Below are 23,958 nucleotides of genomic sequence, written 5' to 3'. Positions count from 1 at the left end.
TAAGAGTATTACATCCTCCTTCTAATTCATGGCTCTGGAGGATTTTATTTTTTTAGAAAAGAAGTGAAGAAATTGTAAAAACGTCTGATTCCCACTTTGTGAATACAGAGTCACAATGACTATGTTGGCACAGACCCAGACTAAAGATTTGTCAGGGTAAGAATTTCTTAGTCCAAAAAACCAGTTTACTGCACATGTTCCTGGTGAAATATTGTTTATTTGCCAGCGATGGCTGAATACCCACTGCCTTTTATAAAAGAACCCATTCACTTGAAGAAATCCCAAATCACGGACAGTAGCTGCTATTTTTGTGATGTACGTGAGAAGAACAGAAAGCAGTAACTTGGTACCATTTTCTGTTCGTATATTTCTCAACTGATTTGAGGTAGTCCCTTACCTTTCGTGTTACTTCTAACCGTAGCCATACCTTTTGGACCTTGCCTTATAAAACCCACGACTCTTTTGGAGCATTTTTGAAAAAGTAGTATTTGCCAATGCAGACCGGCATACATGTAACTACTTCCTTCTCTTTTTTTACTCTTTGAATTTTAACCAGGTGTTCAAGGGGACAGCACCATGGTTGATCCCCTGCCTGTGGGCTCATCTTCTGGCATCACTGCCCTGATAGAGTAAGGTGATAGCAGTGGGGCTGGTACTCTGCTTGTGGTCTCATATTCTGGCATCACTGCCCTGATAGAGTAAGGTGATAGCAGTGGGGCTGGTACTCTGCTTGTGGTCTCATATTCTGGCATCACTGCCCTGATAGAGAAAGGAGGTAGCAGCGTGGTTGGTCCCCTGCCTGTGGGCTCATCTTCTGGCATCACTGCCCTGATAGAGAAAGGAGGTAGCAGCGTGGTTGGTCCCCTGCCTGTGGGCTCATCTTCTGGCATCACTGCCCTGATAGAGTAAGGTGATAGCAGTGGGGCTGGTACTCTGCTTGTGGTCTCATATTCTGGCATCACTGCCCTGATAGAGAAAGGAGGTAGCAGCGTGGTTGGTCCCCTGCCTGAGGGCTCATCTTCTGGCATCACTGCCCTGATAGAGTAAGGTGGTAGCAGCGTGGTTGGTCCCCTGCCTGTGGGCTCATCTTCTGGCATCACTGCCCTGATAGAGTAAGGTGATAGCAGCATGGTTGGTCCCCTGCCTGTGAGCTGATCTTCTAGCATCACTGCCCTGATAGAGTAAGGTGATAGCAGCATGGTTGGTCCCCTGCCTGTGAGCTCATCTTCTAGCATCACTGCCCTGATAGAGTAAGGCGATAGAAGCTTGGTTGGTCCCCTTTCTGTTGGCTTATTTTCGGGCGTCACTGCCCTGATAGAGTAAGGCGATAGAAGCGTGGTTGGTTCCTTGCCTGTTGGCTCATCTTCTGGCATCACTGCCCTGACAGAGCAAGTCGACAGCAGTGTGGCTGGTACCCTGCCTGTGGTCAGGTGGTCTCATCTTCTGGCATCACTGCCCTGATAGAGTAAGGTGATAGCAGTGTGGCTGGTATCCTGCCTGTGGTCAGGTGGTCTCATCTTCTGGAATTACTACTCTGATGGACAAAGGCGATAGCAGCGTGGTTGGTCCCTTGCCTGTGGGCTCATCTTCTGGCATCACTACTCTGATAAACAAAGGCGACAGCAGAATGGTTGGTCCCCTGCCTGTTGGTTCATCTTCTGGCATCACTGCCCTGATAGTGTAAGGTGGTAGCAGCGAGGTTGGTCCCCTGCCTGTGGGCTCATCTTCTGGAATCACCACCCTGACACAGTAAGTCATCTCTCTTGTTTCTTTTCTCACTTAAGTACAGGATTAGTAATCGTGATTTTGGTGTTCACAACAGTTTGCTAATACCCATCAGTCCCTGTACCAATCAGAACCCACCCAGCCAATTACTACATGCACTGCGGAGTGCTGTATGCTTTCTGATATTTAGCAGTGACTATTTCTGAAACTAATGGGTGCAAGGGTGGATCCAGGGTCGTGGGGGCAGTGGGGGCTTTGTTCCTTCTCCAAAAAGAGCATCAGTATAAGATTTCAGAAATTGAAGGGAATTTGGTGGGCTTGCAGAAGTGTGTGGAAAACCCCACAATGCAGCAATAGGTGCCCCCCCCAACAGAAAATAGCTCTGGATCTGCCCTTCGATTGAAATCTTCACCCATAACCTTTGATTTAAAAAAAAACACCAAAAGGTTGACTTTACTTGACTTTTTGGTGATTTCTTTTCCCGTGTTTAGATTTGGGCAGACCTCCTTGCCACTGCAATAGCTCCCTATGTTGAGGCTGGCTAACTTTTCCTGCTTAAGGTGCGACTGGACTGACCAGAGATGAAATCTCCAATGTTGAAGACGCAGGCCTTACATTGTCAACAGTAGCAGGTAAGAGCGTCATGTGATTGGAGTTGGCTTTTGGCCAGTAAACAATAAATGTAAACCTCACAAAAAAAGGAACACCTGTTTTGGGAGACCCTCCATTCAAAGGTCAGTCCATCATTTGCCCTTTGTGGATTATGTTTCTTTGAGGCAACAAAATTACTTGAAGTCTAAAGAAGGTTGCCTAAGAATCAACTTGATAAAGTTTAATCTCAGTGAATAATAATATTCTCAGAAAAACAATGGTTTTAGGATTTCTAATTCAGCTCAAAAGTTGCTGAGTCATGTTTGAATTGCACCTGAATTCAGCATCTAGGACAGGTTCTTACATTTAGTCAAATGCAGCCTTGCAATGTCTCATGCTGAACCTATAAATTATGTCATGTAGAATCTGTGCATGCATTGGTTACAACGCTTGCATGCGTGCTTCTAATAGCAACTATCCAAATCTTTATCACATCGTTGGTAACGGCCTCCTTTCACAGTTTTCTTCAAAGTGACAGCTTGCAAGAAAAATGAATTTCACTGGGAGTTTAGCTCCATAACCATCTTTGAACAAAGTTTACTTTTCCACAATAATTTTATCCGTTAGTTTTTTGGATAACTGCAAATGATGGACTGTACCTTTGATATTTAGAATCCAACAGAAATTAAACAAGTCAGATTCAACGAGTGTTTCCTTCTAGATGCTTTGAACATCAGTTGTTACAGTAGCCCCAATATTGATAAAGATGTGGTCATTTGAATATAGAAGGACAGAGATTCTGTTCATGAACTGATAGACCTATCCATCTTGAGCAGAAGCACCCCCTCATTGGCTGAAAAAAGCCATTTTGGTGGGGAGTTTTCATTTTGTTTGTAAGAATGCAGTTGCCATGTGTGCAAATTTCATTGTTGTTTGTGAACCAGTGAAGTGCAGTTCCCACAAAAGGAGCCTGCTTTGCCAGGAAAATTGTGCCCTTTCTTAGTCCGGCTCAGACCTCAAGCTCATTCTTTTGTGCTTGATTTTTTCCCCAGACTTTGTCATACAGAAGCTGTGCATATGCCCAAGGAGGACCAGACCATGGTGCAGATTAGAAGAGCGCCCTCACCTCTTTCAACCTTATGGAGGCAAGATGGAGGAGAAGATCCAATAGGGCTTCCTTGAGATGATTCATGAGAATATCACGGAGAGAAACTCAGATAAATGCCCGTCCTCACCTCCGTGACTGAGGAAGAGTTTCCACAGCAGGATCTCAGGCAGTGGTTCACACAGGCAAGGAAAAGACTGCAGTTCCTTGCTTCAACAGTGATGTAAATCTGTGCTGGGGACTGGGGCTGAATATGCTGGATGCCAAGGGACACTAGGGGGCGCTATTCATAATGTACAATGTACACTGTGTGTACCACAAACCTATAAACACAGTCTCAAATGTGTAACCATGATTTTATAAAGTATGGGCAAACAGTGGGTGAAACGATGGATGGCAGCGTGCTCAGTGCACATTATGGGCAATGCTCTTACATTGCTTCTATTTGTTTACATGCGCTCCCAAAATGTGCTCCCTTTTTTGCTCTTCAGCACTGGTATCTCATCTTTTCAAATGTTGCAACTGCATCCTTGTCAATCTACATGCAATCAATTTTGCAATCAAAAAATGGCTTCAGACAATTTTCTGGCTGGAATTCTTCAACTTTGTGTAAATTCCCTATATTAAGGGGTGAATTTGCCCATAGTTTTGATTTTAGTCGGTCACCACACTAATCACTAAAATGTCAGTGTAGTTTGGAATGTGATCTGGTAGTCTATGCGTTTATATGTTTGTGGTGTGTACACATGTAAATCTGTGTCTTGGACTGGGCCATGACTTACAGTGAGGGCGGGAACAGTGAATTGTACAGAACACTAGGGGGCGCTGTTTATGACACAATCAATTTTTTTACACTTTCGCCCCTTCATCTTACATCAAAACTGTGTGTTATCTGCCTTTTTAGTGCTACTAAATACATTTTGGCTGTTGAAGAGTTTCAAAAATACCTCTACCTCTGCATTTTTGTCTCTGCCACAAAATTGTGAGCAGGAGATGATCCAATAACAGCCCCTCCCCCGATCAAAAAGGAACCAGGGAATGGAAATGTGAACCCTGTTAATAAGAGCAATGTAAATCCAACATTCTGCTTGTAACAAGGACATTTGGAGGTCCCAATCTCTTTGTTCTTCACTGGTTTCATTCTGATAATACAAGGTTCCTATTAATACAAAGTAATCAGCCAAGTCTGATGGACCTCTTACTCATGAAGTTGGACTGCACCCCCCCTTCACAGATTTACACCCCTGCCATCCTGTACTGAAGCAAGTCTGTATGTTTGTACATGTATATTAGTGGGAATGAGTTCCAAACATAGGCATCACTTGACACCCTTAGTACAAACCCTACCAGACTGGGCCAGCAAATTCCAAGCAGTAAACACTTCAATATTTTCCCTGCTGAATTTGAATTTTTAGGACCATATAGCCTCCCAATGGCTGATTTACATGTCTCATTGAAAGCAGAAATGAGCAATGTCAGTGTACATGTATGGAACTCTTTGCATAATGCTTTCATCGAAGTTCATGACTGAAAAGGTATTTTCCGATTTAAAGTAACTCTACTTGGTCAGAGTACATTTCAACAACCATTCCAAATAATTTACTCCCAAATTTGGCATATTTCTTGCTTTTAATTCATTTTAATTCAATCAGGTTTGCATAGCAGCTCTTTCCTCATCTTCCACCTCAATGGCCTGGGTTCGAATCCCACCAAGGCCCACAACCTCTGAAAACTAAAGATTTATTTTCCTCTTCATTGCCACTCAAAGTCATCCTGCAATTAGCGCTGAATGTTCATTGGATGACCAGAAATAAAAGAATAATGATTTTTTTCATGGCAACCATAAACATGTAATCTTTATGGGATGATTTTCAATGGGCCATCATTATCATGGGGGGGGTGCTAGTGTGAAGGCTTTGAAGGTGGGAAGAAAACTGCAGATAAATAATCACAGAGAAATTCAAGGAATCAAGTAGGGACTGAGAACCTAATCCACACGTCGTCTTGAGCTAGATTTGACTCTGGGTCGCTGAAGTGTTTAAAGCGAGGAAAGTATCGCCATGCCAACCTGTCTCCCCAAAATGAAATAAACTCATATTGTTATCACAATGCCATACTTCAAAACTGTAATTTGTCATCTCAGTGCTAGAAGGTCCTTACTGAATAACTGCATTAAATGGTCCTTATTAAAAAATAACATTTTAAACATGAAAGTAGGCAAGAAAATTTCTTGAAATTTAAATATGTTGTTCCCAAAAAACTAGTTTAATAACAAGTAAATAAATGTTATTTGTTTCAATGCAACATTTCCTTCATGCTCAGAGTAAGACCCTAAAAGTATTTTCAAAAATGTTAGTTTTGCTGTAATGACCTTTTAGCACTGACCCGTCAAATTTGTACCATAAAATAGTCACCATTTGGAAAAACTAGAGTCTAAAGTGATAGGAAAGTTTAAAAGTGACCAGTGTTTTGCACATTTCAAATCTCCCCTTTTCCTATTCAGACAAAATACCAGTTCTGTACCCATCAACACTGTCTAGCTCACCCAGTGGCCATTCCAAACCTCATTGTAACAAGTGTTTTTTATCACCCCCTGGAAATGGTTCTCTGTGGCCTTGTGTTTTCCTAGTGTAAGTCTTTTAATTAATTATTAGCCTTTCTAATTATCTCAAAAATTCTGAATCAGAAATTTGCTTGGTTTGCACATTTTAGCTTGCTGTAGAAATATGCCTTTTCCGTGTGTATTTATCAAAAGTTTACTATGTATCAGAACCTCTTCAATCATTCTGTTTTAATGAAATAAATGTTAAAACAGAACCGTTTTGTTTAATTCTATTTGTGAACATGTAGTACATGTACTTTGCCACTGAGCACATTCCCCCCATCTCAACCATTTTACACTGCCAGAGTTACATCTGTTTCCTATCTTTAGATTTTACACAGCAGCCCCATCCTAAGCCCTGCCAGTCTTAAACATCTTCCAAGCTCCTTATATAAAGTTTCCTCTTAGAGCCTTTTAGTCTTCATCCTATAAGGGCTCCAATAAACCCACTGAGCAATATGGAACATTAAGAAGCTATGTCCTTCAACCCCATGGGATCCTTAGGCCTCTAATACTGATAGTCCCAAGCCCTCAGCCATCCACTCTACCCTTCCTATCAGCTCTCAGACTTCTAGCCCCTAGGCCTTCCACCCTTGCCTATCTCCAGTACAGAGTCTGGCTGAAAAATATTCTAAGTCCAAACAATGGAAGGTTTAACATTTAGAAACGAGCACATTTCTTCAAGAAAGTGCCGTGGCATAGCGGTTAAGGACCCTAACTGCAATGCACAAGGACCTGGGTTCAATTCCAGGTGGGCATGCACAATTTTGTTAAAAAACTTAGTATTATAAAAAAAAAAATAAAAAAACCTCCTTTTCCGGGGACCCCAGGATTTGAACCGGGATCCCCTGGCCCGGCAGCCAGCTAGCTAACCACCAGGCCAATTGCCTCTTGATATAAATCATTTCGGAACTAATATTTAAAGGTTAGGATTGCGCAATTTCAAAAAAGGTCAGAGGACACAGCTAATCTGCATATATTTAAATAATTTGAATATGCAAACACAGGGCAGAGACAGCATACCAATGAGGGTAGAAACGGACTGATAAGTACTAAATTTGATGTATTCAGTTTAATATAAATTCATGTGTCAATCAAGTACATGTAGGTAGGCACCTCTACACTAACTGCTTCAGAATATTCATTTTAATATTATGTACATGTATCTGTCAGAAAAAAATCAACTAGCGTAAAGTAACATCACTTTGAGAAAGATCCGGTGGACATGGAAATTTCTTTCAATCAGAGGCATCTCTGAGAAAATTTGGTAGTAACAAGCCTCTTGTTCCAGCTACTTGTAACTTTGCATTTTGAAAAAGCTTGAAAAATGAAAATTTTGATAAATACCAGCCCAGCTTTTTCCAAGCTTCAAGATTTCGAAGAGTTCTAAGCTATCGACATTTAATAGCTAAAGGCATAACTATGATTTTGTGCAGTCGCCAACAATTTGACGGATTTTGACAGTTTTGAAAGTACAATATTGAGTGCACAAGTTAGTCTATCTAATGCACAGAATGCAAAATACTGATTATTTGGTAAACAAAATGATCATTTTTGGAAACCAACTTGAAGGGTAGCTGCAATCAATTTGTTTGAATACAAACCTTCCAAATGCATCCTATTTATCTCAGTTGACCTGATTTCTGGCTTTTCTTTCAGTATTTCAAAGGGTACTTTACTGTCTTTTAGGTTTTTATGCTAATGAACATTTCCATATTCATAGTAAAAGTGTGATATATCATTCCAGGAAGAAAGCCTCAATGTTGGACGGTTTCTGCTCAAAAGAAATCCTTCGTTTTTGTAGATTTTGCTGGACACAAATTTCTCCTCTTCACTGATTCTTGGTTGTTTTTTGTTCATAGCAAAAAGCAAGCATTAAATTCTTTATCAGACCCTTTATTAGACTGGACTTCATAACAATAGCGCCCTCTGTTGTCCAGGAAAGCTTGGATGATTTCAAGTGTTAAAAAGGTGCCTTTTTCAATGCATGTAACCAAACAGGAATGTAAAAACACATCAAACAAGCTTGCAAAGTTCCCCATAAATTGTTTTCAAACATATTGCATTGCAGCTACGCTTTAAAATAAGATTACTTCTTTTTCTAGTGACAAATATACACCCTTGATACCGAAGCTGTCGTGCAAAATTGACGTTTCCCTTTAACTAAAAACATCTACATGGCAAGCCTGAAATCCTGTTTACTATGTTAGGACAACGCTGGATACTTTTTGCAAATCTAATATTTGAGCTTTGCAGCACCCTGTTTGTACTGGCCAAGTCTGTGAGGTGAAGCCCTCCTAGGACCACGGTAGACAGGAACCACTGCTTTGCAGCACCCTGTTTGTACTGGCCAAGTCTGTGAGGTGAAGCCCCTCCAAGGACCACGGTAGACAGGAACCACTTCACCCTGCTTGGCTCACTGATGTTCCTTTCCCTGCACAGATGAGAAAAAAATGTCATGAGTCTCTTTAGGGCATTATGTTACATTAAATCATTTGAAAAAAAGAGCAAGATTCTCGGCAATATGGATAACAACCAAATTGGCAGGGTTGTTACAAATCATCCTTTTTGAGTGAAAGTCAGATTTTTTTATGTAAAGCGAATTTTTTAAATTTCTTGTAACTCATATGTTGGAAGTGTCCAACACATTTTGTTCTCAAATTAACCGAGTACAAAATTATTCCAAACACTCCTTATCACAGACCACTGTATAGAAAAGGACCGCTATGGAAGCTGCATATAAAGTTTGTCATCTGGCATTCTACAAAGTGCGTTTTAGTCTTATGACTAGTCTCTGATTTCTTGGTTTTCATAGTCTTGTTACCAGCCACTTCTTTTTTTCTTGCTTTGGGCCATTCATCTTTGGAAGTTTTAATGTAAAGCTGCAGGATTCTTTTAAGTTCATATGTGCTGACTTTTCAACCGTCTTTTTTGACATGTTTGAAGGCTGAACAACCTACATGTATCAACTATGAGAACCCTGAGAGATATTGTTGCTTCAATCAATGTCCATTCTTATGCAAATCATATGTTATATCATGCATGCACAATGAAATTTCATCTCAGTCGGCCTCAGTGAATCAAAGTTAAGTCACCCAAATTTTCTAAATGAAAAAAAAAAAGATTCAAGGCCCCTTCTGATTTTAGAGTGAATGATAAATGAAGTGGATTCAGGGAACACAATCCCAAATGGGCATTTTGTGAATAAAGCTCAGTGGACTCAAAATAGAGAATACTTATATATGCCCATGATTACACCCATTGGCTGAATTCTGATTAAGTTGTTTTAGAAGAATCAAAATATTAAAATTCAGCCATTTCTTCATTTAAAGGAACCAGGAAATGACTTTTTTCTTAGAATCACTTTTTGTGTATCTCTGTACTCTTCTTCCATGTATGAAGACTGTTGGACATCTTTTGTGAATTATGTGAACTGAACGGAGCACTTGTGCAAACATTAAAAATTGGCCAAGCATTTGTGGACAAGTAAGGGCACTTTTGCTCTGATGTAAATCTAGGATTTAGGCTTCATGTTTAAAATCAGTGGAACATTGAGATTCAGTGCATTGGATAACATCATAGTTTTTCTCATGAATATGCAAATATGCATGAGCATAAAAAACAGCAAACATCGAAATATGGGTTAAAATTGCAAAACAAAAATTCAAAATGAGGTTAATTGAAACCCAAAGATACAATTTTGACGGCTTTTAGTAAAATTTATTAAAATACTTCTATTTCCTGGTTCTTTAAATATCAAGCAAAAAGTATTCATGAAACACACAGCATAATTTTCTTGAATGATTTTTTACCACTTCCTGCCAGGCGGCCCCCTTTCCGAGTCTATAGTCCATAGGGAGCCCGGAACTGGGACAAAAGAGTGAGGCCTTATAACAAAAGACCGCGTTTAGCACAAAAGACTGAGCTGCTGCGCATTACCGACATTTTTTCCCTCTCAAAATTGGAGATAATCCAGCATTGTTTTGAAACAGTATACCACGGTTTGAGGCATTTTGAGCAAGTGGATTGCCACTGAGGACAAAAGCTCTCCACCACCGCAGCGATGAGCGACACCGCACCACTGCACGCTACTCTGGCCTCTATTGAAAAGAAGTCAGCAGTGCACTGTGCCAGTTTCTGGAACAAAAGATTCTTACATAACATCACGCAATCTGGGCTCTTTTTCCAAGGCTACAGGCCTGGCTGAAATATTCAAATGTCAATGAGGTTAACTGTCAGCTTTAGAGTAGTGCCCAAAAAGTTCTTCATGTAGGTATAAACGGCCATTAAATGAAATGATGAATTTTGAAAATAGAAAATCTTGAAAAGGACCCAGCATCTTGTCTTGCTCAAGAAAAACCCAACCGGCAGCAAGTGGTTAATGCTGTTTTTAGTCATTTGAATTACAATTGAAAATCAATGCTTTAAATCAAAACATCCTGCCAATTAATTGAAACCATGTTTTCAAATTAAGTTAACTTTTTTAGGAAACTTCTTGTCAAACCTCTGCCTCCCTAAGAATGAAGTGTAACACATTTCTTTTAAAGGTGCAGTCCATCATTTGCAGTTAGCCAAAAAAGGAACTGATGAAATTATTGTTGAAAAACATACTTGGTTGATAGATGGCTGTGGAACTAAACTCCCTGTGAACTTATTCTTTCTGGGGAGTTGTCATTTGAAGAAAATAAAAAAAGGCCATTGAAGACACTTTTTTTGGAAAATTGCCATTGGAAATGCACAAGCCTTCACACGACAAATGCACGTACATGTATCAGTTACTATAATTCATTGGTTCAGTGTATGATATTGCATAGCTGCATTTGAGTGAATGGGAGAATGGATCCCTGAGGCTCAAATTCCAGCACAATTCTAACATGATTCAGTAATTTCTGATCTGAAATCCAACTCCTAAAATATTATTTTTCTCAGAATTTACAGTATTTACTGAGCTGAAACTTCATCAGGTTTGTTTTTAGACAACTTTCTTCAGATTTTGAGTAATTTTGTTGTCTCAGAGGAACATGACACACAAAGGATCAGACAAATGATGGACTGTCCCTTCAACACATGGGAAGCTATGATCACTATTCACAATATCAAACATACAGTGGCAGCTGGCATATAAAATGATGTTTTTAAAAGAATCAATCATGACTCACCTATGCTCCTTAAGCCAGGTAACTTCATCTCCAAGAAAGGCCACAGTAAACACAACACTGAAAGGAATACAAGAAGAATCCTATTTGTTAAATGTTTCAAGCAATTTCAAGCCATGGTGCCTTTGCAAATGACTCCAGAAACACAAGACACTTTAGCTCATGACTCCATATTTACTGGAAGTGTATTCAAAGCCACACTCTTGAAGGACAGATCCCAGCTGTGTAAAAGATCCCTCAATGAAACTACTTAAAGCTAGGATTGGACACTCAAGCCTGGATGGTTAGAGGCTCAGGTTCACCTGCTGGTTCATGTTGCTGAGACTAGAGCTAGGATTGGTCACTCAAGCCTGGATGGTTTGAGGATCATGTTCACCTGCTGGTTCATGTTGCTGAGACTAGAGCTAGGATTGGTCACTCAAGCCTGGATGGTTTGAGGATCATGTTCACCTGCTGGTTCATGTTGCTGAGACTAGAGCTACAGTACAGGTTGGAATTTTAGCCGACATGCAAACACGCTTAGCGAGTCAGCACGTATCAAGTCAAACACACATGAAAGGAGTAAACCGCAAAAACGAAGAGCGCTGACCCTGCATAACAGAGAACGCCGACACCGCAATCTGCTGAGTATAAACGTGCACACGCTACATGCAAACCCCAGAACAGCAAGGCCCTTTGTTGATCGGAGCAGTCATTTTCCTAGTTTCTCACAACGAAAAGTAATCAGTTTGACTGCAGCTCAAGTTATCTTCAAATTCCAGCGAAATGTAGTTAGTAGATTACCTTGTATGAAGCAGGCATCACCAAATCATTTGAGAAAATAGAGTATTTTGTTTGACCATACAGGATCAATGAAAATGCCATGCAAGCAACAATATTTGTTAATGTCTGAATTGTTCCACAACTTCTGAATCAGGCACAGAAAATATTCAAGCGTGAAATCAATTTTTCAGCCGAGAACTGTAAGTAGCAATTTTACGATAAAGCATTTCCTAAATTAGAAAAAACTATTTTGTAAGAAATCCACAAGATACAAACAGGGTTTGACTTCACTGGTCTGCTGGCCAAATTTTAGTCAAGAAAGCCCCCACGGCGGCGATCCTAGCATACACATAGATAGTTGTTGCCGTACTTGCTGTACTCGAGCTTAGTGTGTTCAAAATTGTGTGAATATAAATTTGATGTGAATTGGGGATTTTTCCCATCAGTTTTCGACCTTGGAGCTGAAACATCTCCCAAAAAAGTCACTCCGATTGTGACCAAATTACGACCAAACTAAATGGCAAAGATCACACCGAAATGAAAGGAAGTCGGATCTGCATGTGCGATGTGCATATCTGTAAGGAAGGCACTATCTGGGCGCAAACCGGGTACAGTCATGAATAATACAGCAAGTGACGTAATACGAATAAAACAATATTTGACGTTTCATGAGCCAATACAGCATTCGTCGTTCACAGCTCTGATCATAAACCTGTGCAGATAGAGCTCGTCAACCTCAGTTGGCAGTCTATTCCCATAGCTGTTTGCATGTGACAGCGGTCACACCCCTGGCAAAGTTAGTTTTAAAGGGTATGTCACTCCTTGCATGTGAAGACTGACTCCAGGCAGAGCGAGCAGATGAGATCAACTGTGGATCAAATGGATGTGAAAGCGGTGTCAGCAAGCACTGTGGAGTGTGTTAGACCCTGGATGTGACATGTAATAAGTCCTGGTCATCCCCTGCAGCCTGGCAGTCTCCAATTGTCACGGTTCCTCGTGCCATTGGACAAAGGCTCACCAAGTCAAGAGAGTGGGACTACCCCCGTGCAACGATTCTCCCACTATAAAACACTCGCACAGGTCCGTTATGCAACTCATCATTGATCTGTCGTCCCCTTCAAAAGTCTTGCGGCAATGGGTGAGTGGCGACGGCAACAGGTGTTTGGTGAGCACTAGCAGTTGTCAGTCACAAACCTGCATGTAGGCAGCCTTTGGGAGAGTGGTCGCTCTCCTCATAAACATGAAGGCAACAGGTAGAGCTCAGGAGCACCCAGGGCGACTGGGTAGCCTCTTTAGGACAGCACTGCCCACCCTTGCATGAGGGAGGGGGTTAGAAAAAGTACCCTAAACAAATGCCTTGCCCTTTCAAGTCTGAACAGCTTACTGTGGTTGACAGACTCATCCTACCTGTGGTCAGAATAATAACAGTGAAAGCAAAACGAAAATCAAACTCATCAATGGAGCCTGGAATGTCAGAACACTCCTCGATCGAGCCAACACCAACAGCATGAGGAGGATTCGCCATTAGGTTGACGCTTGTGAAAAACCTTCCGTCACTTCCGAGAATATCTTTGCACGGGTCATCCTAGACAGACTGGTCACCGTCTCTATCTGAGCGAATTCTCTTCCAAGCACAGTGCAGCTTTGGACATGCCAGAAGCACAGTGAGCATGATATTTATTGTGAGACAACTACCAGAAAGTGTACAGAACATAACATGCCCTTCTACACGGTGTTCATCGACTTGACCAAGGCGTTCAACAAGGTCAACAGAGAAGCTCTCTGGACCATGCTTGAACCAATTGGATGCCCAAAGAAGTTCATCAAAGTGATACGGCTCTTTCACGACGGCATGACTGGTCAAGTCTTCACTAGTGGCAAACCAACTGAGGAGTTTGCAATCAGCTACAGTGTGAAACAGGGCTGCGTCTTGGCACCGGTCCTGTTTTACATCTTTTTGGCCCACATGCTGTTCCACACTGAGCCAGACCTGGAGAAGGGAGTCTTCATCCGTTACCGCACAGATGGCTCCCTCTTTGACCTCCCTCGCCTCACCGCCAAAACCAAGTGCCGCTTCGACCTCATTCAAGAAGCAGTCTTTGCCGATGACTGTGCACTGATCGCCCAATCAGATTCTGACCTACACCTCATGCTGGACCGCTTCTCAGAGGCCTCTAAGCTGTTCGGCCTGAAAATCAGCCTCAGCCAGACCGGAGTGCCTCACCAGCCTGCTCCAAACAATGATTCCCCTTCCCCAACCATCATCATTGATGTTACCCAACTCTCAAACATCTAGAACTTCACGTACTTGGGTAGCATCGTCTCACACGATGATTCCCTCAACAAGGAGATCAACATCTGCATCAGGAAAGCAAGCCAAGCACTCGGAAGGCTCTGCAACAGAGTCCTGAACCAGCCCAACAGACACCTGATGACCAAATTCAAAGTTTACAATGCCGTCGTTCTCCCCTCGCTCCTCTATGGATGTGAATCACGGACACTATATCGCAGGCACATCAAAAAGCTGGAGAGCTTCTACATGTGTGCTCTCCGCTCCATCCTTGGTATCCAGTGGCACAACCGCTTCACAAACCTCATAGTCCTGGACTGTGCAAATTTTAATAGTATAGAATCAGTGCTAATCAAGGCCCAGCCGAGATGGGTGGGGCACGTCATTCACATGGAGGAGCACTGGATGCCAAGACACCTGCTGTATGGTGAATTAGTTTGTGGCAAACGAAGCAAGGCTGGCCCAAGAAGAGGTTCAAGGGCTGTGTCAAATCTAACCTTCAGATGAGCGACATACACCCTAAGGACCTTGAGTCTCAAACCATCAACAGACCACTATGGCAATCACTTGTGCACAAAGCCAGCTCCAGGTTCGAGGAGGCCCATCAACAACATCTGATTGTAGCAAGGGAAAAATGCCACCAGCGAGACAGCCTGCTGACGACAATGACTGACTTGTGGTGCCCCCACTGTTCGAAACTTTGCGCATCCAGCTTCCGATTGCGCAGACACCCTCGAGTTCATCAAGTTACTATAAAATCATGACGTCGTCTTTGAATCCAAAGGACCATTACCAAATGTACCTGACTTTCGCCCGTTTGTACTCCACACACACTCACAGTTTCATGCTTAATATTTTTTATCAAAATGTGCCTGATATTTTGCGCCTGTTTGTACTCCACATGTGCCCACAATTTAAAAAACCTAAGTATGAAATAATGGGTGCATGTGGAGTATATATGGGTGCAAGTTAGGTACATTTAAGAAAAAGAAATACCAAGTATGAAATTGTGGGCCCTTGTGGAGAACAAACGGGTGCAAGTCAGGTACATTTGAGAAAAAGAAATACTAAGTATAAAATTGTGGGCGCATGTGGAGAACAAACGGGTGCAAGTCAGGTACATTTGAGAAAAGGAAATGCTAAGTATGAAATTGTGGGCCCTTGTGGAGAACTAACGGGTGCAAGTCAGGTACATTTGAGAACAAGAAATAGTAAGTATGAAATTGTGGGCGCATGTGGAGAACAAACGGGTGCAAGTCAGGTACATTTGAGAAAAGGAAATGCTAAGTATGAAATTGTGGGCGCATGTGGAGAACTAACGGGTGCAAGTCAGGTACATTTGAGAAAAAGAAATAGTATGCATGAAATTGTGGGCGCATGTGGAGTCCAAACAGAGCAAGTCAGGTACAGGAGCCTACCTGTATAGTACATGTTTTATTTATGTTACGTCATATGTTTCCTACAGTTGGGGTCAAAGGATTAGGATGGTCGGGACGGTAGGGGGAAAATGAGCTATCCTCCTATCCGTGAATTTTCCCATACAGCCTGCGTCTCAAAAAGCCTCTCCTAATCAAACTCCTGCTTGGCTTCTCGTGCCGACCCTGTTTAAAACTGATGGCAGAGGTGTGAAGGCGGGTTTCTGGTGCCTCAAAACCAGATTGCTCCAGGCGGGTGGGGCACGTAAGCCTTGGAAGGCAGCCCACCTAGGTGAAGTAAAACTCTGTTTCCAAACCCAGGCTGGTGAGGCCTGTTAGCCGCGGCAACCCACCGAAACCATTCGGCAGCGGGAATGGTGGAGTTGTTGATTAATTTCACGATTTGGCTCTAGGCGTCAGTCTACACGCTGACCAGACGGCGAAAGTCACTGCGAGGGCTGAGCCCCTTAAAATGATGGAGGACGTATTTAGGCTCCCTTCCAGCATCCTCTGCAGTAGCACCAGTGCCAGGTCATACTGGCAGCCGCCTTTCCATCTGGGTCCCACTGGGAACGCCAAGAGGGCCTCACGGTAACTGACTTCTGCACTGGCGTCAAACATTTTGCCAAGTCAGCAGAGGAAGTCCCACGGTGACAGTGAGGAAGGCGATGACAGCAGGCTTCATCAGCTGGAAGCTGTTAGCTACACTCCTGCACGTGGGCAGCCCAGACGTGATGGTTCTGTGCTCATCAACCACAAGCAGAGGCGGCGCTCGGTCCTGTCTGTGCGACCAGGCAGCTGTTTTTAGAGATAGCACTGCATGCCTCATTCAGAGGATGCCCCTGGTGGGGTACACAAAGCCTGCTCGTTTTAACCCTTGCCAGACTATCACATCTGGCGGGGCTCCGTTACCGCGATCAAAAGAGTGAACTGCTTCGAAAGTCTTTTCCAGCTGGAATGTGCGGACCTTACTTGACTGTGCTATCAACGAGCAGCTAGAACAGAAAACTGCTATTGTCGACAGAGAGCTAGCAAGATACCATGTTGACCTTGCTGCACTGTCGGAAACCCGGTATTCTGGCCAAGGGTCATTAAAGGAACAAAACTACGCCTTTGACTGGTCTGGAGGAGACTCTAATCAGTGCATGTGGAGTACAGACAGGCGCAAGTCAGGTACAAGAGCCTACCTGTATAGTACATGTTTTATTCATGTTACGTCATATGTTGTATTATTCATGACCATACCCAGCTTGCACCCAGAGAGAGTCTCCCTATCCATAACTTCATAAATATGTATGTATGTGATGCGAAAGGGCTGTAGCTTTGTTGTCGCTGTATTGAAATGAATATATGCAATACACTCATTTCGATTGATGATTGGTGGTTGGGATGAAAGCGCTGGAGTGGTTGTAGCTTCATGATTGCTTGGTAGTGGCATGATCGTAGCACGGTTACAGCAGAACATCTGTTATTGGCATCGCAGCAAATGAAAAATTCAAATTAAAATTTACGCAAGTTCAGGGGCGGTTTTTTAATTTACTGAAATTCTGATACAGGAATTCCATAAATTAAGAAATACTTCATTGTAAAATCAGCTTGTTATTAGAGTTCTAGCTGAGGAATGGATTTCTTTTGTGGTTACTGTTTATCTGTGAAAAAAGTTTCTCGCGCAATCAGGAATTGCTTAAAACCGATCTTGCATCAGAATCAGCAGGAAAAGTATTGTCGTCACTCCAGTCCATTGGACGAGTTTAAAATTCAAAGCTTACACTGGGGAAAAAGTTTTGTAGTATCTAAACACACACAGTGCACTATTGGCCATCTTCAATGAAATAGGGCATTTTTCAGATGTAATCCGACTGAACAACTTCGCAATCCAAAACTAAAAGAAAAAGGCTGTATCATACATACATGTATTCCGATACTTTAAGACGGTCGTCTTGTCAGCCAGGCGCTACATGTACGTGATTTCACTTATTCAATGCGCTGCCATACAGTGTACATGTACATGCACAAAGCTGGAGCAACCGCTCTGCGTGTGGTTAACTGTTGTCAATCACCTCTGCTGTCTGCGGTCACAAGCCCTGCCGAGATGAGGTCTGGGGTCAGGCTTGTCATGCATTGGACCAGCAATGCAAGGTAAAACCTGCAAAGCGTGTATTGAACAGCGTGTCAGGTTCATCACTTATCATGTTACAGTGACAGCTAAAACTCTGACCTGTACTGTACAATTGGTCACTCAAGTAGCATGACTAGAGGCTCAAGATCCCTCAATGTAACTGCTCAGAGCTAGGATTGGTCATTCAAGCCTGGATGGTTAGAGGCTCAAGTTCATCTGGTTTGTGCCTGTGTCCACGAACAGGACATTTCACCCTTTCCATAAAAACAGCATATTAGATGGAGCTATTCAGGCCATTTGAATGGGATACTTACATCAACATATAGGTCAGAACACCTGGACGGTCATTCTTGTGATGGTTTGCCGGTGAAAGGAACTATGGAAGACAAAACAGTGAACTCTGGCGGGAAAAAGAAAAGAAAGGTGAAAATCTGTGATCAGGTGGTTACACCTAAGACAAGTTTGAGTGATGACCGTGGTTAAGTGCTTTGATAGATGTCAGCCAAATGATGGACGGTAGAAAGAAAAGAGGAAAGATTAGAAAACAAAGAATAAGAAAGGAAAGACCGTGCCACTTCTATTTTTGACAGGGATAGGAACAGGATCAACAGTTTCGTGAAGGATGGACTCATTGATAGTGAAGCACAATCCAGCAAATTGTAGAGAACAATGAATTACCCCCCCTCGATGCCTCCAGAGGGGGGAGGGTGTGCACAGAGAACCCATGATGCCTCCAGAAGGGGGAAGGTCCACAGAGAACCCACGATGCCTCCAGAGGGGGGAGGCTGTGCACAGAGAACCCATGATGCCTCCACAGGGGGGAGGGTGTGTACAGAGAACCCACAATACCTCCAGAGGGGGAGGGTGTGCACAGAGAACCCACAATGCCTCCAGAGAGGGAGGGTGTGCACAGAGAACCCACGATGCCTCCACAAGGGGGAGGGTGTGCACAGAGAACCCACAATGCCTCCAGAGGGGGGAGGGTGTGCACAGAGAACCCATGATGCCTCCAGAGGGGGGAGGGTGTGCACAGAGAACCCACGATGCCTCCACAGGGGGGAGGGTGTGCACAGAGAACCCACGATGCCTCCAGAGGGCGGAGGGTGTGCACAGAGAACCCACGGTGCCTCCACAGGGGGGAGGGTGTGCACAGAGATTGAGAGAACCCATGATGCCTCCAGAGGGGGGAGGGTGTGCACAGAGAACCCACGATGCCTCCAGAGGGGGGAGGGTGTGCACAGAGACCCGACGAAGCCTCCAGAGGGGGGAGGGTGTGCACAGAGAACCTACAATGCCTTCAGAGAGGGGAGGGTGTGCACAGAGAACCCACGATGCCTCCAGAGGGGGGGAGGGTGTGCACAGAGAACCCACGATGCCTCCAGAGGGGGGAGGGGTGTGCACAGAGAACCCATGATGCCTCCAGAGGGCGGAGGGTGTGCAGCGAACCCACGATGCCTCCAAAGGGGGGGAGGGTGTGCACAGAGAACCCATGATGCCTCAAAATGGGGGAGGGTGTGCACAGAGAACCCACGATGCCTCCACAGGGGGGAGGGTGTGCACAGAGAACCCATGATGCCTCCAGAGGGCGGAGGGTGCGCAGAGAACCCACGATGCCTCCATAGGGCGGAGGGTGTGCACAGAGAACCCACGCTGCCTCCACAGGGGGGAGGGTGTGCACAGAGAACCCACAATGCCTCCAGAGGGCGGAGGGTGCGCAGAGAACCCACGATGCCTCCACAGGGGGGAGGGTGTGCACAGAGAACCCATGATGCCTCCATAGGGCGGAGGGTGTGCACAGAGAACCCACGATGCCTCCAGAGGGAGGAGGGTGTGCACAGAGAACCCACGATGCCTCCAGAAGGGGGAGGGTGTGCACAGAGAACCCACGATGCCTTCCAGTGTTGTAGTCGAGACCTTTATGTACGAGACCGAGACCAAGGCATTCGAGACCGAGACCAAGACCGAGACCAGCTCTTTCAAGACCGAGACTTTTGCAGTTTGAGACCGAGACCAAGATGACCGAGACCGAGACCTTGCACAACATATACAATATATAGGCCTACATGTAGTTCATTAATGGTAAACGTGGTGGACAATTGGCATTAAACAGCAAAATTAAGTGCAGATTTTACATGTAAAGCACACAACATATTCCATATTCCATGAAAGAGTTTTATTTGAACTCTGGGAAAAAACAGCACACAGTTATTTTGACCATGAAGGCATGGACTGCCGATGCTACAGAATTTTGTATAGAGTATACGGCATAATTGTATATTAAACATGTACATGTACAGAGTTTTTGTGTTCCATATGTATAGAAAAATTAACGTGGGTGGGCCATGTCCAAATGTTTAAAAAGGCAAAACGTGGGGTCTGAGTTGCTTGGACTATGCCAAAAGGTGTGCATGAGTTCAGTTTATGAGTTATACTCTGTAATGATCAATGGACACGTTAGTAGGGTCACACAACATCGTGGGCAGTTCCCCATTAAAAGTACATGTACATGTAGCCTACATAAAAATCAGGATTTTACCAATCCAAGTTTCCTCACTGATGTGTAAACATTCTACCGTAAGAATACTTTCCTGACACTTTGTTTGGAACAAGAGTGAAGAAAGACAAAAGACGACCACAATTTAAGTTTCTAACAAAGAATTGTACTATCCAAATGGTACCTGACTCATCAACTGTGTAAAAGGGTCATTAAGATGAATGCACTCTCCTCTATTTGTACAATTGGCATGAGAACGAGTTCTGTCGGCCGGCCACGTGTTATGTGCTATGCGTGGCGTGCGTGCAGCCCGGCGTGTCATGTGCATAGTACAGTGTGTACATGTACATGTATGCATTGCATACACACAACTGACGTATGTGTACCAGTGAAATGAAAGAGGTACTGCATGCAGGGGTACCAGTGCTCCGGGCGGAGAATATGCATTAGTCTCCATTCCAGCTTTGATTTCATTCTTTATCGTGAATACCATGTCGTACATGTTCCAAGCATACATGCGGCATTGCGTGCAGTTCGGAACTAGACTCATTCGGAGGTAAACTTGCGCTGCAAGCAGCACTGCTGTATACATACAGTATGTGTGCTGTATGTACCGTACGATCCGCGTACGTGATTTTGCCGCGGCTGAGCGTGAATTGTTGTCGCATATTTTCTGCAATTCTGTCATGGTCTCGGCAGGTCTCGGGTGGGAGACCCGAGACCTCGGCATCTAAGACCGAGACCAAGACTGAGACCAACCCTCCCGAGACCGAGACTCTTGTAGGCCGAGACCAAGACCGAGACCTCCAACACTGATGCCTTCAGAGGGCGGAGGGTGTGCACAGAGAACCAACGATGCCTCCAGAATGGAGAGGGTGTGCACAGAGAACCCATGATGCCTCCAGAATGGAGAGGGTGTGCACAGAGAACCCATGATGCCTCCAGAATGGAGAGGGTGTGCACAGAGAACCCATGATGCCTCCAGAATGGAGAGGGTGTGCACAGAGAACCCATGATGCCTCCACAGGATGTGTGCAATCAGGCAAGGAAGTCAAAGATCTATAAAAAAGCTAAATGCAAGACAGTCCACAGGTCATCTTATAAGTCCTTTAAAGCACACGATTTCAGAGACTGATGTTGCGCACATTTCATGAAGTCCGTAAGCAGGTAAGCACGGCAAATATGCACAAGTGCCCACAGTCACTCTCTTGCATGTGTTTTCTACATGAAACACAAACATGCACAGGTTCAGTGTGTGTACACAGATGGTTGCCAGCACAAAGTGACCCACGGTCTTTTGTGCAGTCCTCTTCACTGCATTTGATTTACTGCACAGTTATATGCACGAAACAGTAATGCACAGTTGTTGGGCAGCACAAAAGTGCAATCTGATATTCCTGTGAGGGACACTTGGTGCAGTGCACAACACGACACAGCTTTGCTGTGCTTGATGTGTTTACCAAGTGACCCAAAGGGTGACTTCCGCATAAGAGGGTTAAAGAATACACAATTTCAGAGACTGATGTTGCACACATTTCATGGAGTCCATAAGCAGTAAGCACCGCAAATGGCACACTTACTGTTTCTCTGATGGAAAATTTGCTCAACTCAGTGACATAACAATGAAAAACTGTGTGCGTATTACCATTTAAAAGGTTAGCAAACTTTTCTACTGTAGTAAGTACATGTACAACTTTAAAGCAGCTCCATAGGCCTTTTAACAAGGCTGCCATGTCTGTCTCGTTCCCTTTTGGCCCACTGGCAGTAATGTAACTTTACATATTGATAAAAGAGAACAGCCTATTTTTTTCCTTCCAGCCTCAAGTTGGTAACATTGTTTTAAATGGTAGAAAAGTGAACTGGCTGCCATGTGAGAGAGGTCTATGAATTGAGAACCCACAATACCTTCAGAGGGGGAGGGTGTGCACAGAGAACCCACGATGCCTCCAGAGGGCAGAGGGTGTGCACAGAGAACCCACGATGCCTCCAGAGGGGGAGGGTGTGCACAGAGAACCCACAATGTCTCCAGAGGGGGGAGGGTGTGCACAGAGAAATCACGATGCCTCCACAGGGGGAGGGTGTGCACAGAGAACCCACAATGCCTTCAGAGGGGGAAGGTGTGCACAGAGATCCCACAATGCCTCCAGAGGGGGAGGGTGTGCACAGAGAACCCACAATGCCTCCAAAGGGGGGAGGGTGTGCACAGAGAACCCATGATGCCTCCAGAGGGGGAAGGGTGTGCACAGAGAACCCACAATGCCTCCAGAGGGGGGAGGGTGTGCACAGAGAACCCACAATGCCTCCAGAGGGGGAGGGTGTGCACAGAGAAACCACAATGCCTCAACAAGGAAGTGTGCAATCAGGCAAGGAAGCCAAAGATTTATAAAAAAAGTTCAATGCAAGACCGTCCACAGGTCAGCTTATAAGTCCTTTAAACCATAAAATTTCAGAGACTGATGTTGCGCACTTTTCATGGAGTCCATAAGCAGTAAGCACGGCAAATGGCACACTTACTGTTTTTCTGATGAAAAATTTTTTCAACTCTTCAGTGACATAACAATGAAGAACTGTGTGAGTGTATTACCATTAGAAAGGTTAGTAAACTTTAATTTCTACTCTAGTGAATTTAAGTACAACTTTAAAGCAGCTCTATAGGCCTTTTGACAAGGCTGCCATATCTGTCTTGTTCCCTTTTGGCCCACTGGAAATAATGTAACTTGACATATTGATAAAAGGGAACAGACCAGCTTTTCCTTTCAGCCTCAATTTGGTTACATTTTTTTAAATGGTAGAAAAGTAAACTGACTGCCCTGTGAGAGAGGTCTATGAAGCAAGGCCCCAGTTTTTAGCAGTAGAGTGCTTTCAAGTACATGTACACTTTACTTTAACAAGACAAAATAAACGGCAGGGGTCAGTGCGACAGTGAACACTTGACAACTTAAACATGATTAGCGGGGGGTGGAGGGGCAGGTGTGCACAGACAGCCAGTGAACATGGGACAATATGACGGTCTAACCATGAACCATGCTGGAAAGCTGAACATGATTAGGGGGGGAAGGTGTGCACAGACAGCCAGTGAACATGGGACAATATGACGGTCTAACCATGAACCATGCTGGAAAGCTGAACATGATTAGGGGGGGAAGGTGTGCACAGAGAGCCAGTGAACATGGGACAATATGACGGTCTAACCATGAACCATGCTGGAAAGCTGAACATGATTAGGGGGGAAAGTGAGCAGACCTGCCACCTTTAGAATCGCAAAAGTGTATTTGAAGATTTCAAAATGTTAATTTTTCAATAAATATGTGTATTTTGTCAAACAAACAGGACAGACAAGCTTACAAGTACCTTTGTGGGACTACATATTATTTGAACCTTAAGACTAACTCCTGCGGGGTTAAATGGACCTTATAATTTCCTGGTGTTGCTCACAGCAGTTGCTTTCTTGCATTTACGCAACAGTTCATTTTGGTGTGCACGTTGCCGCCATGGCCTGGCTGTGGCTTGGGTGTATATTTTGTTTGTGAGAGAGTCTGACAGGACTGCAGTGCTTAGGCTGGATCTTGAGTTGGTCGCATTTTTGCGCACTAGGCTGAAAATTCTTTCGTCTTCAGCATTGCTGTGGGAGATGGACAGTATTGTGAGAGCCAGCTTTGACAGGTGTTGATACTTGAGTTGGATGGTTGCTTTGCCCTT

General features: G+C 43.9%; 1 protein-coding gene and 1 long non-coding RNA gene across 6 annotated transcripts in view; one reads left to right on the top strand and one right to left on the bottom strand.

Annotated features, from left to right (window-relative positions):
* The first annotated feature begins 1,674 nt into the window (after positions 1-1,674).
* On the top strand, positions 1,675-6,060 carry LOC147795268 (uncharacterized). Its single transcript, XR_015424037.1, has 3 exons — positions 1,675-1,749; positions 2,217-2,357; positions 3,369-6,060. It is a non-coding gene; the product is annotated as an uncharacterized LOC147795268 (long non-coding RNA).
* A 1,016-nt stretch (positions 6,061-7,076) lies between these two features.
* LOC110990864 (uncharacterized) overlaps positions 7,077-23,958 on the bottom strand; it is a 28,756-nt gene continuing 11,874 nt past the window's right edge. The window contains exons 1-4 of one of the 5 annotated variants that reach the window (XR_015424035.1): positions 18,080-18,443; positions 17,558-17,792; positions 11,183-11,239; positions 7,077-8,457 (exon numbers count right to left, since the gene is read on the bottom strand). Coding sequence is in view for 2 of the 5 variants with exons in the window: in XM_087132108.1 (XP_086988234.1) it covers positions 8,187-8,457; positions 11,183-11,239; positions 18,080-18,087 (336 nt within the window). In the remaining 3 variants the exon portion in view is untranslated. Of the gene's footprint in view, positions 8,458-11,182; positions 11,240-11,481; positions 11,977-17,557; positions 17,793-18,079; positions 18,444-23,958 lie in introns of those variants that run through there. The other 4 variants (XM_087132109.1, XR_015424036.1, XM_087132108.1 and 1 more) reach the window with 4 other exon arrangements.

This window comes from Acanthaster planci, unplaced genomic scaffold, assembly GCF_054643075.1.
Source record: "Acanthaster planci isolate LZ-2023a unplaced genomic scaffold, COTS_SCS Contig93, whole genome shotgun sequence".
Lineage (NCBI taxonomy): Eukaryota > Metazoa > Echinodermata > Asteroidea > Valvatida > Acanthasteridae > Acanthaster > Acanthaster planci.
Note: the sequence above shows the minus strand (reverse complement) of the source record. Positions and strands in the feature narration are given on the sequence as shown.